This window comes from Parathielavia appendiculata (genome assembly GCF_033297405.1).
Source record: "Parathielavia appendiculata strain CBS 731.68 unplaced genomic scaffold N657scaffold_11, whole genome shotgun sequence".
Taxonomy (NCBI): domain Eukaryota; kingdom Fungi; phylum Ascomycota; class Sordariomycetes; order Sordariales; family Chaetomiaceae; genus Parathielavia; species Parathielavia appendiculata.
Window position 1 is genome coordinate 112,625 of NW_026944230.1, and position 14,750 is coordinate 127,374.

Consider the following 14,750-nt stretch of genomic DNA (forward strand, 5'->3'; position numbering starts at 1 on the left):
CCCCTTCTTTTCCCTGCAGAACCGCCACTAACATGCTTTGCTTTCGCAGCGTCACCATCATCGGCATCGTCCGCCTGCACGGCGTCATCAAGCTCTTCTACTTGCCCAAAGCCCCCGACGCAGACCCCTATCACGACATCACCGTAACCCTCTCCGTCGTCGAGGCCAACATCGCCATCGTGTCGGCCTCGGCCCCGGCTCTCCGCCCGCTCTTCCGGTCCCTGATGCCCTCCTGGTTCGCCGGGAGCTCGGGCCGCTACGGCGTCAACAAGTACAACAACGCCTACCCCAACAGCAACACGCCCTACTACTCGGGCGCGGCGGGGTCTGTATTAGGTGGGCACGGGCAGGGCACTCATACGGGTAGTGCCGTTCGTGGTGGTGGCCCCGGGTCGAAAGCGGGAGGCAACGGGGTCAGTAGGCACAGCAGTATCCAGCTGAAAAACCTCACGCGCAGTGGTAAGAATGGGCAGCATACCGAGTGTCGGAGTATCAGCCCGAGCGGGTCGGAGGAGGAGATCATGACGTATAATGGCATTATGCGCACGACAGATGTGAGGGTGCATTTCGATGGCGGGAGGGACAGTACGTTGCCGGCTGGGGGGGCTGATCTGGAGGAGTCGAGCCGGGCGTCGAGTGAGTTGAAGAAGGAACAGGTGGAGAAGAGGACTTTGTAGGTGCCGTTGATGACGAATGGGGATGGGAGGGAGTTTGGTCTTGGTGTTTTTGGAACGGATTCTACAGATGGTGTACGTGTTTCAAGGGGCCAAATCACATAGGGATGTATTGGTGTTCTGTACAATGTTCGGACGGGTTGAAAAGTTGTAATGTTTAGATACCATCAGTTCAGATTCATACATAAATTCGCATATCGAGACCCGAACAGGTTCGACTCTCTTCCAACACAATCCAAGCCTAGGTTAATTCTGATAAGTGTAATGATCTGGATTTTTTTCGGTCATAGCACTTGGAGTCCCATGGGAGTAGATGGAGAATCACATAACAATGAAGAAATACTAAGGAATGAGAAAAGAAGGAAGGACAAGGCGGAAAGGCAATTGGAAAAGGGAAGAAGACCGAGCGAAGACGACAATGAAAGAAAGGAAGGGACAGGATAACAGGATATAAAGTTAGCCCCTTCTACAGACGCAAGCCAGTCAATGATGCCACATTATAGTGACGGTTGCGATCAGAAACCAAATTGCAAGTTCAGACTATGCGTCTTCCAGGACCACAATGAAGTACTCCGAGTCCAAGGACACAACCTAACTTTTGCACACGTGCGGCTCACTGAGCTTCGCGCCGTTTTTTCCAGGCTTCAAAGCTATATGGGTTGTCCATGCCCACCTTGAACATGTCCATTCGCGTATGTCCACTCTGCCACCTTTTATCCATGCCGTTTCTTCGGTACCGCGTTCGTCCAACATCGAACCAGCCCTCGGCCATATCCATCCATCCTAGTCGTCGCGTGTCCAGAGAGTTTTATCCCTACAGTCAGGTCTACAGGTAACTGAGATATAGGTTTCCACACCCTCAAGCACCGATACGTGTCGGTGTCGGACGCCTCGTCATAAGATCCCGCTTTCTCCAACCCCCGTTAAGTTTGTATTTCCCGTTCCGGAGTTCCGTGAGCACACAGCGTGGCTTCGGAGGCTTTGCCTTCGGGTATGTGTCTTCACTGAAATCGTTTGCGGCCATGGCTCGGCGAGCAGTTTCCTGCGTCTCAAGCCTCCTATTAGACCTAGTGGGCGTCTTCGGCCATCATCATGCGGACTCGAAAAAAGGGTTGTCCTTCCCTTTACCATCTTTTTCCCTGGTTGTTTCGTTCTGATGGCCCAAAGGTCTTCTTTAAGGCTGGCGACTCTTCTTTCATACCAGGAACCTGTTCCGCAATCTTCGCCTTCAGCACTGGCTCGGGCTCCAGTTCGGGCTCCGGTTCTGGATAGGCGTCCGATTCCAGCTCTGCTGTGAACACTGTGGACGCCCTCCGGGCCCCCGAGTGTGTCGTACTCTGAAAGATCGAACGCCCCAGACCCCCAGTCATCCACTGGAAACTTGAACGTCTCGTGATTGATGTCACTGAAACAGCTGTCTGTGGTTGGAGTACCTGGTCCACCGGCGGGACCTTGACTGCCCACCGAGCCCAGGCACTCCACCACTTTCAAATACGTCTCAAGTATGCATTCAAGCATGAGTTTGACAACCGAAAAGTCGTCCATGAAGCCACGCCCAATCGCCTCTTCCTTCACCCCGCCGGGGTCGTCGACAAAAGCGTCCTTGATGCGCGACTTGATCCACGGGAGGAACCAAGCGTCCGGTTGGCCGATCGGCTTCGGATACGCCTTCCTGAAGAGGTCTATGATGCTGAACACGTCAGAACCCTCTTCTCCCCGTTCGATGTGCAGCTTGAGCCACTCGGGAAACCAAGTGTCGTGGCCTATCAGCGTTGGGTACGCCTGCTTGACGATGTCTATGATGGTGAAGACGTCGAGGCCCTGTGATCCCCTTTTGATGGCAGGCTTGACCTGGTGTTCGAATTCAGCCAGCTCCAGGGTGCGGGCTAGCGCGTAAATGTCGAAATGGACTTTGAGCTTCCATGTCTGATTGTCCGCAGACGGGTTGCCGCGGCCCGTCCACTTCGGCAGGGTCCAGACCTTTTGGGTAAAAGAAAGTCAACGAGGGCATGCCCCGCAGTGACCGAGTGCTAGGTGAGGATGATGTAGGTGGACGTCGGGTCGGCGAGTACGCCCAGGTTCATTCCTCGCAGCAGGACTGCCTGATAAATGGCGAGAAGGCCGCCTGCAAAACTCGAGGCATACAATGTCCCCATCACTCCAACTGTAGGGCCTGGAAGGATTCAGTTAGCTCGTCCTGTAGAATGGCCGCGATAGAAATTTCGGGTTGCATACGAAATCTCACATTCATCATCCCAACTTCCTTTCGCCGCCTCCATCATTGTCCCTGCGAAGTGGTTGCGGTCGATGCTGATGCAATGGTAGCAGTATAGGGCTTCACGAAATCTTCTTGCTCGCGGGGGGATGCTTAAGGGTTAATATTATAGGCGAGATCGGTAGGAGCCTGAGTCCTGATTTCTGCATCACCATGATAAAATGATTCATCGCGATTGCTGTCCGTGAAACATGAGATGGCCGACAGAAAAGTGGATCAATGAAGGCGCCGTTGAATATCAGCAGAATCCATTTGCAAGTTGCTTCTCCAGTGTGCAGAACCGGAGAACCCAATGGATGGAAGGAAAGCTGTGCGAGCCTGTTGCCTTTGCCAACAAGACCGAAACGGCACCTAATTAGTGATGCCTGCATTCAGAAAAGAAGCAGCCAAGTGAATGCACGCATCCCATTGGAAAGTCGAACATCGACCAGTTAGTTCTCATGAGGGACGTCTATGAAACAATACTTATCGGTACAGTACTATATGACCTGTGCTTTAGATGGGACGAGCTTTTGCAGCTCCCAAAGTCACATTTGAGAGCGTCATCAACTGGAACAACCAACGGCAGGCGATCCCCGTCTGAATCTTGACGGCCATATTCTCTTGTCATCCAGATAAGGTGCCGACCATGCGGATTGGAATCTAATCAAATTCAAGGCTACAATATATCCAGTCTGTTCAATCCAGCGAAGTCCCGACTAATACCACTGTACATGTAAGGAACAAAGACGCGGACGTAAGTTAGTCGGAGATTGTCCATTTCCAATGACAATAGCGTGGAGTACACAAAACCAATCTGAGCGGACGCATGTTTCAGGCTTCAGAGCGTACATACACAGGCCTACACACCTAATCATTGGGCTAGCAGCAGAAAGATCCGAAAGACTGACGGATGTCGACAATAACTAGAGCATTCATGATTTTGAAGTCCAACGTATCCTTCGCCTAGATTACTAATCGCTCGATGTTAAACTACATGCACTTATACATTCCATTCAAGCATCCACATCTTCACGGCATGCATAACCGAAGACATCATTAACTATATACACATGTGAGGCCCGGCTCCAAATGCCCACTCTGGCCGACGGCCGAGGCGGAAAGAAGACTGCAGGGAGTATTGTTCATGCGGCCTGCGGCAAGATATATCAGATACTCAACTCGAGGATGGATAACAGGGGCCGACCGCGAGCCTTTGGGCCGCAGGAGCCCACAGCGATAGAAAAAGCCGCCAACGCAATTGCAGTTTGGACGGGAAGGACTGCCGACACGGACAGAGTAATGGAGGAGGCCTGGAGAGAGAGGTGGCTCAAGGAACGAGACGGCCGGACAGCAACGAGGCCCGCAGATGACCTTGACCACCAGCACGAGACTCTGTTTCAAGACAAAACCCTAAGGAGACACGACGGCCTCAGCAGAGCGAAGAGTTCACTGTTGATCCAGATTCGAACCGGGGCCATAGGCCTTCGGGCTTTCTTATTCGAAAGGAGAGTCCCAGAGGTACTGACGCCTATATGCGAGTGTGGAGAGGGGCGAGAGACTGTCGAACACCTTGTGATGTGGTGCTTGGTCCCACCGTTGACTCGAAGATGGGAGAGAGCCGAAATCAGAACGCGAAGGGACTTTTATTCTGTCCTACAGGGAATCAGTCCCAAAGCTGCACGGCTAACGGGGAGGATCCTGGACTGGCTGATGGACTCGGGGAAACTGCCGATGTACGGTCTGGCCAGGAGGCTGGAGCTGGAGCTCGCAGTCTGATACCCTTTCCTTCGAAGGCCAAGAGGCCTTCCCACTTTGTATTTGCAGGATCGCACACTGATCGTTTCCTTGATTGTCGATATGGGTTTTTCACCCGGCCCACGAGGGCGCGGTTTTCCTGTATAGTAAGTTGTTGAAGGTCCGGCACGCCCTAGGGCACAGCGGTGTAGGAATAATAATATATACACATGTGCAACTTACCATCAGAAACAGACATAACGTTACCGGTATCTTAACCTCAAGCACGAACATCAAAACAGCCCAACGCCTAACCCCCCCAGGTACTTACCTCACTCAAATGAGCAATAAGAAGATAGCCAGCCCAAAAGTATTCCCCGCCCTTTCTACAATACACAAGAAGCAACCACAAGATCTCGTGTCCAATCCGTCCGGTGCAACATGACCACGGTGTCACTCCGGTACGACACAAAAAAATCTCGCCTTGCCACACCTCGCACACCCCTCTCTGTGCTCCGTTTCTCAGATCTCACTGTACGGGGTCGACACTGCCACAGCAACATTTCCCCTAGCCATCACACCATGACACTCCCAGATCTCGAAACACAGAGTCTGAGTCGGATTGCTTGGGACTGTACAGACTGGGGACATTTGCGACAGTGGAGATGAGCCCAAAGACATGGACAATCTGGGCCAGGCGGGAAGGGTAATGTATCATGATATCGTGGCGATATCTATGCCCCTTTCATCAGCGGCCCGGGTTGCCTCCCGAGTCAGCAGCTGAAGTGAGACCAAGGGTACATAGACATTGGAGGAGCGACCAAGGCACGCTGGTGCCAATTAAAGGTACCTACCTGTATTCAATTAAATCTATCCATTACCGACAACCGCCCAGAAAGACCCAAATCCCCCCCCCCCCAACCCAAAAAAAACCAGACAATGCTCCCTTTGGAGCCCTTCCGAGTTTTCTTCCCCGACTTTTCCCATCCGCCTTCCAGCCACCACGAGTACAAAGATGTTGATCCAGTGCCGCCCGAGTCATCTCATTCCACTCATCATATGAGAAGAGAAAAAAGACACATCAGAGATAAAGATATCAAAGAATACAATGCGCCAAGGATAGCCGTGGGTACTAAATAGGAAATTAAGTGGAAATTAATAAGAATACGGAGTTAGAAAGAAATTGCATACTAGGAGGAAAGAAACAGAAAAGGGGTATCTGATCCTGGACCATGGGTCCGACCGTGCGCGTACCATAACCATTGATCGCAAAGAGAAACAAGTTGAGCCACGCAAAATAACGCAGAAGACCCTGGAACCGAGCACCAAAGCATGATTGAGAGACCTGCCGATGAGGCAACAACCCCCAAAAAAGGAGAGTGCAGCTAAGGGTTCCACGTTGGAGTCGGCAGTATGGCGCTGATTTCTCAACGACAGGGACATGAGACCACCGAGGTCCGGAGGTAGGCGGCACCGCCTCGATAGTGTTGAACGGGCTTGGTAGGGTCATGTAACAACCTGCACATTGCCACGATCGCCCGGCTGGATGCACCCTCACCTGCTTCGGTTTCATCAAACGTTGCCACGAATTGGTAGATGGGCTGAACCATGTTGTGTTCAAGGCAACCGTGACCAGCACGAGTCCTTTGGGTATGTCATAATAACAGTGAAATGAACCCAAAGCTCATACTATCAGTACTGATGATCGATTTGTTGATGGAGGCGAACAAGCATTTGATGCCCCGAATCCCGCGAGAGGAAGGTGTGATTCAAGCTTTGAGCGCTAAGCCAAAGCATAGGTCTCCGCAACCGGCAGAGCTCGTCCGTGCGACATAAGGGTAATCGCGTGGGGGGACGTTGCTTTGCAGTTATGGGCCCTCTAGCTGAGGGAGTACGGGTCGGCGTTATCGTCCGTGACCAGTAACATGTAAGGCCGGGGCACGGGGATGCAGGGCCAAGAGGGACGACGAGGGCCGGATGCAGGGCTAAATTTGTGCAGGATGCAGAACTCGCGTTCCGGTGTAGCTTGAGCTGTGACGGACCTAGTATCTGCGAGGTGATCATGCCAATTCGGCGGTCGATGGTGTTAACTCCGCTCAACGGTCCATCGGACCAATACAACCCCAAACCTGGTCCCGTGGCGTCCGGGAGGTGAGATATCATGGACAGCCCGTTTCGAGAGGCTTTACGAGAACGCCGCGAGATGGGATACTCCCCGTATGGGACGTCCGAGTTGCAAAGACGCGATGCAACGCAGAGACGGCACTTGTTCGACATGGCCGATCTGAGATCCGGGATCGCTCCGCATGAACCGTCTGCACGGGACACGGTCGTATAAACTGAGGTGCAGCGATCTGCCAAACGGTGCCGGTCGAAGGGTTGGGGATGTTGCATCGCGTGAGTTTTGGGGGGTCTCGGGACGTGCCTCGCGGTCGGGATGGAGGAGCTGTTTTGCCCCTGATTGGTTGGCGGACCAACCAGCTGATCACTCCCTCAACAGTTTTATGCCAGCCAACCACACCAATGTCCTAATGGGAGCGACTTCTCCGAGAACCGTACTGCCGAGTCGTCGTGTTGGTCGGCAAGGTGAAGTATCGTATGGTTGCCTCTGAAGTTGACACCGTTTCCGTAATTAAGTCATGGATGGACCAGTTGCTAGGGTTGAAACCGACCGCCGACTGGTGTGTTTCCAGAGATCTCCTGAGTTTCAACAAGCCTCGAATGAAGGCTTGAAGGAGACACCACAACCAGTGGTGCCAAACGGCCGACCCACGCGGGCTGGCGGCTCCCAGTCGCCCACCATCGCCCACCCGCGGTGACTCACGGCAGTCAGTCGGCTGTCACCCTCCGACAGATGACCGAGCCAAGCATTGACCGCATCTCCCGAGCGGAACCCCCGCCAACTGAACTCCGCTCCTCGCTTGCGTCTTCCATTTGCGCATCCTGCCATGCCTACCGAATAGAACTGGGGCCGACCGCCGGACAGCGGAACTTCCCCCATGGCGGTGGTCTTGAAGGCAAGACGTGCAAGGAGGGTCACGCGCTCAGGCACGGGGCCCACCGTCACCGTACGCTCCGCCACCATACATCTGGCTGTGACCACCGCCCGTGTGGCTGGGATATCCCTCTGCAACTGAATAGCCCTCCCAGTTCCTTGGCTGGCTCTGGGACGCGGGAACCGCAGGATGGTGACCGTACGTTCCTCCATGCCCATGGTGTGTGCTGTGGGAGTGATGGGACGACGATCCGGTTGAGCCGTACGGTGATGTTAGGCTGTGTGTGGAACCGCGATGATCGTAGACTACCGGCAGGGTGGTAGAGAGGCGCAGACTAGAGTCCGTAACTGGTGGGTTCGTCTTGAGAGCCGGTGACATTGTCTTGGCGGCCGCCGAGCCGTATGATGTCGGCCATACCGATGTCCCACCGGTTAAAGTGCGGGGGCTCGTCAAGGAATCTGCATGGTGATGGCCGGTGGCGCCAACGTAGCTTGCGGCCGAAGCAGGATCTGCAGCGGCACTTGATGTCGCGGATACAGGGGTCGGAGGCAGGCCTGGGTAGCTTCCGCCGAGGCCGACGGCGGCGGGAACGGGGGTTGAGGTTGCTGGGGTCATGAGGGTGGTGGTTGTTGAAGCACTATACTTGGAGATGATCTTGTAGAGGGCTGAGCCAAGGTCTTTCCATTGGAACACCTTGACGTCCTTCTCAATATTCCGGGGCTTGGGATTCCCGAAGCCCATGATCACCTTGAAGAACTCCTCGCTCTCGGATCGAGACTTGCTGACGGTTGCCGGGCGAAACCCCTCGAGGTTCCTGCGAATGCGGTTCTTTTCGTCGACGCCAAACCGATTCGGGGCGGCGAGCAGCTGCTCGAGCAGATGGATGGTGTCGACCGACGTCACATAACAGGCCTGCTTCTCCTGCCACCAGATGCAGCTGATGCAGATGCTATGAGGAGGGCGTTCCGCAACACTGACAGGCTTGAAGCTGACTGTGAGTGTGCTCCCAGCCTGCTGTTTCTTGAAGAGCACCAGCCTCCTCTTGTTTTCCCACTCTTCTTGAGTCCAGCCCTCCGACATGGACGCGAGATCGCCAACAATCTTGAGTGTCGCCTTCTCCTGGTAGACTCCATAGCCAGGGAACCCGCTGGCCGGCTGGTTGAGCGTGCTGGTCCTTATGAGTTGAGGCGCTGGAGAGGCCGAGTGCTGCAGCAGAGTCAAGCTGGGTCGGCGAACGGTGTCATGCGTGCTGTGTGCAAGAGCCGACGTAGGGGCTCGCAGGGGGTCGAGCTGGCTGTTAAACATCCAACCTGTCCCGTGTGGTGACCGTAGGATGGGAGGCGCGCGCGAGTAGTGGTCCGTGAAGGATGCCGCTCGGTACGAGAACAACATGTTGCTGTTGCCCTGGCTGTAGGAGCCCGTAGAGGTAGCGGAGAAGTCGGGAATTTGAGATTGAGCTTGTATCTGTGCCGCAGCAGTGGCGGCCGAGACGCTGGAAGAGTAGCCGTACGTATTTGTGGGTGCGTCATCGGGCAGCTGCTGGTGAACAACGGGGCTGGCTGGCTTTGGCCTGCCCTGTGAAACCTGGTGTGGTGGGCTGGCCCGGTGGACAGGTGATCGGGTCTTGGGGGACCCCAGATCCGACTGGCTGCTGTCATCAGGCACTCCAGCACCGCCCCTAGCACTGTCATGGGCATCACGATAAGAAAACGCACCAATGTTCCCGACACGTGCTATTTCCTCCCCATTCGCATTTTCCAACAACAACGTTAAGGGCAAGTTGCTGAGAGACGGAGAACCAGTGCTGATGAACTGTGGAGCCTCGGCCGTAAGGGTGTAAGTGCAAACGCCGTTGCCGTCCCGCGAGTCTCTCGAGACATGCGCACTGCACCGCTGCGAACCAAAAACAAGCGAAACGAAGGGTGCCGGCGCTGAGAGACCGCTGCCGAGGAGGTCGTATTGGCATGTCGCTTTCACCGATACCTTGGTACCAGAGGAGCCGCTGCTGGGATTACATGACAGGACGCTGATGTTGACCGCCGGCGTTACTTGAGCGTCTAGGTACTGTGCTGATGCTGGACTGTTGGCCGCAAAAGCCATCTGGTTGAGTTGTGCCGCCGCATTGTCTGTCTGCTGTGATGGGAACGTCTGAGAGGAGTATTGCGAATAGGAGTCTGCATACCCTGGAGCTTAGTCGTTTTTCGGCACAAGTCAGCCACAGTCCTTCGTTTATTCCAGACATATCAAGAGCCGATGACAGACGTGAGACTTACCGTGCAGCGGAGACGGTTGCGGCTTATACGCAGACATGGGTAATGGCAGGAGACCAGGGGGGCATCCCCCGCTGAGGTTTCCTCCGTTTCTGGCAGCCTCCTCTTCAAGCCGAATCGTCAGTGTCTCTGGCGATTCAACCTGCTCGTCGAGAATAATGGTCCGATGAGGATGGTAGCCGGGCTGGCAAGGCGTTAGCCAAAGCGTTGCGAGAGACGCTGTCCCAGTCATCGACTGACCTCGTACAGCTTGTAGACGGGCTGCTGGATCTTGGTTGCAGACATTCAAGCTGATTTTGAAATATCTCGTGGTGGTAAATCGTGCCCGTTTGACAGGGTGCAGGTGGAAAGTCGACGAGGAGTGGCTGTCGTCTGTTCTAGTCAATCGGCCACGTGAATCTGAGACTAAGTCATATATTCCACCCGGTCAGTGACAACCGCCCAACCAGCCTCAAGCTAGACGGGGTGGGCTGACACGGGCACCTCAGGGCCATATGTGATCTCCAAGCTGAATACAGCAATGGTAGGCCATGTAAAGGGTGAGATCAGATCCAGTGGACTCACCTTAAAACAGGGCCGAAGCGGAGTTGAACTTGAACCGCACTCTGAGCAAAGTCGGACCTTCGCGCTGAGCCGTCCCTTAAGACGGTGACGCTCGCCCTTTGACGACGTTTCGATGGTTGAACTTGCGTGGTGGCTGAGTGGCTGTATGGCTTGCCGGGGTGAAAGAGCAATGAGCGCGCTTCAGACCAAATCTCAGTTACAGATATTCAAGCTTCAGGGTGCCTCCGGTTCAAAGATATAAGATTATCGAACTGTAAAGAAGTTTTGTCAACATCGACTCCGGATACGCATCAGGGGTAAGTTGCAGGAGCATCCGGACAACAAAGATTTCCAACGATCTGGCCTGAGTAGCCCGCCCACCACGGACAGGCGGGGCCTGGGTTCTTGGAACGCTGGTGGCAGAGAGCATAAGGTGACGCTTACTCGGATGCTGATTGGCACAAAAAGGCCTATTCGTCCCAAGTCGAAAGCCCGGTTCTCGGAACCGGGAGGGTGGATTAGGTCGATTGTATGCAGCTATCCTGAACCTGTTCGCATGATGAGGTGTCAGAATGTTTGTAATCGGCGACAGCAGGTATCCGTGAACCACAGTTCGTCCGTGTCTGCGAACCCGAGATGCGGAGCCGCGCTGGTGGACTGAAACTTTGAGGGCAAGGCATGAAGAGCAGATACGGCCTGTTCAAGACAGAGTCCAGACACACTTGGCCTCTTGAGGGTGCAGATGAGAAGATGAAGATCGGTACGGGCCAGTAAAGGAATGGAAACACGACACGGACCAGCAGCAGCTTGCATATCCGGAAAAGTTTGGGTTGGTCGGTACGACGGGTGTCGAGTGGGCTTCGGAATGCAGGCCGGAGGGCTTGAAATCTGGGAGAGGCGCGTCAACCGGCGGCAGGCTTTCGTGCTTGCCCAAGGCGAACTGGACACAGAGCCTCAGTGTTGGCCGAATGCCCCGCGGTAACAACGCCAAGGAGAAGAGGGTTCCTCAACCCCCCCTATCCAGGCACTGGTGTCTCAAGTCGGCTCCCCGAAGGTGCTCAGGACACCGGCAGGTGACGGCGACGAGCGAGAAGGAATGGCGTCCGGGTGAGCAGGGTGGCCAGCCGTTGAATGCAAGATTCCATGGTCTCTCTTGGGGAGAGATGTGGATCATGCAAGGGTCAGTTGGGGGTGGGGACACCGGCACCGTGTGCCAGTCTGCAAGGATGGGAGTTTTTGAGAGAGCAGGCAGCACGGAATGCCTCCTTGAGGTTGTCGGGAAAGGACTGAACGAGAGGGGCACAGTGTTGACCGGATGCTGGCCATGGATCGAGAGCGCATCCTCGAGACAGAGAGATGTGCATCAAGGCAGACCGAGAGAGATATGCACAGGTCGCGATACTTAGGAGAGGGCGAAAATCTCGGAACGGAAGGTAGAGCCAAAAGGAAAAGCAAAGAGACAGGCGGAATGCTCAGAGCAGGGGTGTTGGCCTGCAGGCAAGAGGTACCTGTACACACTTGCAGAGAGTTTTGGAGAGGCGCGAGGATACTCCAACCCCATTGGGGTGATCTGTGGAACGCTCGGCGATATGACAGGGGGTGTTTGGCCGAATAGGGATTGGTGAGGGCAGTGAAATTGGGAGCGGCCCACCTGCAAGGCTGGTCAGCGGCGGCCAACATTGGATGAGGTGGAGAAGAACCTGGGAACCACGCACAGGGAGAGAGAGATCGTCCGGTGCGGATCTGGGACCCCAGATCAGCTGGCGCGGCATTCCACTGATCCCTGTGATCGAAAATGCGACGCTCGGCCACCGCCCGGCACTTCCACGGCCGCTGTTGACGTGTTGGCGGCGATCAGTCGGAAACGAGTGACTGGGCCGCTCAATCTCGTATCAACGCCAGATACCTCCCCAGCGTGCGAGCTCCGGATACTACCAGCCCTGGAAGAAGGTCCGGGGAGGCTCGGACAGACGCAAGCCTCAGATCGGCGGGCAGCACAGTCGGCGGGATCCTGCCCAGCACGAAGCGGGACGAAGCTCAGGCAGGTAGGGGTGGCAGCCACAGGTAGCTTGTGCAACCTAGACGCCGATTGGTTAACGAGCTGTCGCTTCTTTGGGAAGGCGATGGATCGCCGTGGGGGAGGGCAAATCCCAAACCCTCACGATGTGCCTCCCTTGTTGATCTGCTGGAGTGATGTTACATGGCAGTTTGAAGGCCACATCTTGAAAGTGCGGCCGGCACTGGCCGTCTATGGGTCTCAAACTCAAGCCTCAAGCTATCCGACGCAAGCTCCTCCTGCCCAGACTGGGCCACAGAGATGAGCAGAGCGGCAATAGCCGCGGTGGCATCATTGAGATGGGACCAACAGGAATGCGCCCGGCAGAGATGCTTCCCGTCGTGCGTCGCGTGTCTCTTGAGGTGTGAGACGAAAGCTGGGGCCACAGCGGGCAGCGGAACTGGGGGCGGTGGACTGGATTGACAAAGGCAGCTGAAAGAGGGTGGTATTGGCTCGCTTTGCAACACCTACCGCTGATGATATCGCCAGAAAGGTGTGTCTTGCTCTCAAAGTTCTTGCCTCCGAGTACCACAACGCTGTTCCTGTCATGAGATTCCGAAAATTCGGCGTCAGGGCTCAGCCATAGGCCTGTGACGGAAACTGATTTCCTCTCCACTGGGCTGTCGAACGAGAAAGATCCCGTGACGATCGAAGTAATGGTGCTGGGCCGAGGCGCAAAAGGACGGCGGGGCTGAGGAAATCGATGCGATGCCTGGCAAGAGAGCAACAAAACGGGGCAGGCGTGGTATCCGGAGCCTTGACGGTGTCGGCTGTCGTGGTAAACTGGCAAGGTAGTTGAACATCCGAACTGCTGACGGGATTCAAAAGAGTTGTGATGCCGGAGACGTGCGGCGCATATAAAAGAGGTGGAGTGGCCGCCGAGCCATGTTGACGGCACGACGACAATGTCTTCCAGCCAAGCCTCGCCCGCAGCTTCCAAGTGTCGGCACCATCTCCCTGGGCACGGCAGCAGCCATGGCCGCAAATAGACTGCAGGAACAACAAGCATCCCGGTGCATGTGCGCTGCTGCTGGGGGCCGCGGCATCACGAAGTGTGCAGCAGGCGTTTCCCGAGGGGCCGCTGATGAATGGGTGCGTGTGTCTCTTGACTCTCATCATGGCTCAGGCACGGCGAAGAGAAGATTGAGAATGGAGCAATTGTGCCGCTAGACGTGGATGCGGGTGTGGTTAAACAAGAGATATTGTTCTATGCATACGGACGTAGTGCGTACCTGTCAAGCCAACCCGGGGTTTTTAAACCGTGACGTCAAGCCTAGGGCTGCGAGACGCTGCCACGCCGGCGCGCCTTCGCCGTGGTCGGGAGAACGGCGCGGAGAGGCCGTGGTTGTGGAACGTGGAACGGGGATTGAGGGTATGGTGAATGGGATCAAGCGGGTAAGCGTTAAAGCGGTGATCTGGTCTGTTGGCGGCCTTTGTCCAATTCAGCATGCGCTGCTACTTGTCGAACTCGGCGCGCATTGTGCTGGGCGCGATTGGTTCGAGTCTTCATCCGCGTTCGGACAATGGCAGACCCCATGTTGGGAACCGTCCTGGGGCGCTCTGTCTGGCATTTTGATCTCAATGGCCGAAAGTCGCAAGTGACGGGAGTTGACAGCAGTATTCAAATGTAATTGACAGCGATGGTAGGCTTTCCCCTGCTTTTTTCCGAATCGTTGAGTTCTGCAGGGTAGATGTCAGGTATGTCGAGGCTCTTGCAAAGGCTGACGACTTCAACGATCGAAGGAATGGAAAGTGAGTCTAGAACGAAACTCGGAATCGACAGACAAAGTGATTAGGTTGGTACATGATATTCTTATACAGCAGGGGACGTGCCTGCTTTGTTCAGGAAATTGATGCTTCAGCTAAGTTCAATTCACATGATCGGTGTTCCTTCCCTCCCAACGTTGAGAATCGTTTCATGATTTGCGCGCTCCTTCCTGGCCCAGCGTGGATTGCCAGTGCTTCCAAACGCACCTCTTCCTTTTCACACCTCAACACTGCTCTCCTCTGCGCAACCGTTGCCTTCCACAGCATGACGTTTTGCATTTAGATTCAATCTAACAGACAAGGTACCCGATCCGGCGCAGCGAGATAATGTGGGAAGCAGGCGGTCAACACAGACGGTTTTGGGCGGGTGCCTGATCGATGTCTTGTCATACCATGACAGTCCACAGCAGCACGCGATCAGGCACATATTTACAGATTACCGGTTTATCATTC

At 55.0% G+C, this 14,750-nt stretch overlaps 5 protein-coding genes across 5 annotated transcripts in view; 1 reads left to right on the top strand and 4 right to left on the bottom strand.

Moving 5' to 3' along the window:
* The window catches only part of N657DRAFT_600495 (uncharacterized protein), a 2,042-nt gene extending 1,166 nt beyond the window's left edge, over nt 1-876 (top strand). The window contains exon 3 of the mRNA XM_062790079.1: nt 50-876. Within this exon, the coding sequence (XP_062645264.1) occupies nt 50-677 (628 nt within the window). The 3' untranslated portion in view covers nt 678-876. The remainder of the gene's footprint in view (nt 1-49) is intronic.
* A 436-nt stretch (nt 877-1,312) lies between these two features.
* Nucleotides 1,313-3,144, bottom strand: N657DRAFT_692045 (uncharacterized protein). The gene is made up of 4 exons (XM_062797139.1): nt 2,910-3,144; nt 2,820-2,847; nt 2,108-2,654; nt 1,313-1,938 (listed from the first exon to the last, which is right to left on the bottom strand). The coding sequence occupies exons 1-4, from the start codon at nt 2,954-2,956 to the stop codon at nt 1,799-1,801; spliced, it is 762 nt and encodes a 253-aa protein (XP_062645265.1). The 5' UTR covers nt 2,957-3,144; the 3' UTR covers nt 1,313-1,798.
* Nucleotides 3,145-6,232: 3,088 nt separating this feature from the next.
* On the bottom strand, nt 6,233-7,181 carry N657DRAFT_107818 (uncharacterized protein). Its single transcript, XM_062785762.1, has one exon. The coding sequence runs from the start codon at nt 7,057-7,059 to the stop codon at nt 6,358-6,360; it is 702 nt and encodes a 233-aa protein (XP_062645266.1). The 5' UTR covers nt 7,060-7,181; the 3' UTR covers nt 6,233-6,357.
* Nucleotides 7,182-7,709: 528 nt separating this feature from the next.
* Nucleotides 7,710-10,216, bottom strand: N657DRAFT_682587 (uncharacterized protein; the record flags this gene model as incomplete). Its single annotated transcript, XM_062796496.1, has 3 exons — nt 7,710-9,844; nt 9,935-10,115; nt 10,172-10,216. The coding sequence occupies 3 exons, from the start codon at nt 10,214-10,216 to the stop codon at nt 7,710-7,712; spliced, it is 2,361 nt and encodes a 786-aa protein (XP_062645267.1).
* Nucleotides 10,217-12,344: 2,128 nt separating this feature from the next.
* On the bottom strand, nt 12,345-13,661 carry N657DRAFT_107814 (uncharacterized protein). Its single transcript, XM_062785761.1, has one exon. The coding sequence runs from the start codon at nt 13,537-13,539 to the stop codon at nt 12,745-12,747; it is 795 nt and encodes a 264-aa protein (XP_062645268.1). The 5' UTR covers nt 13,540-13,661; the 3' UTR covers nt 12,345-12,744.
* Between the last annotated feature and the right edge of the window lie 1,089 nt (nt 13,662-14,750).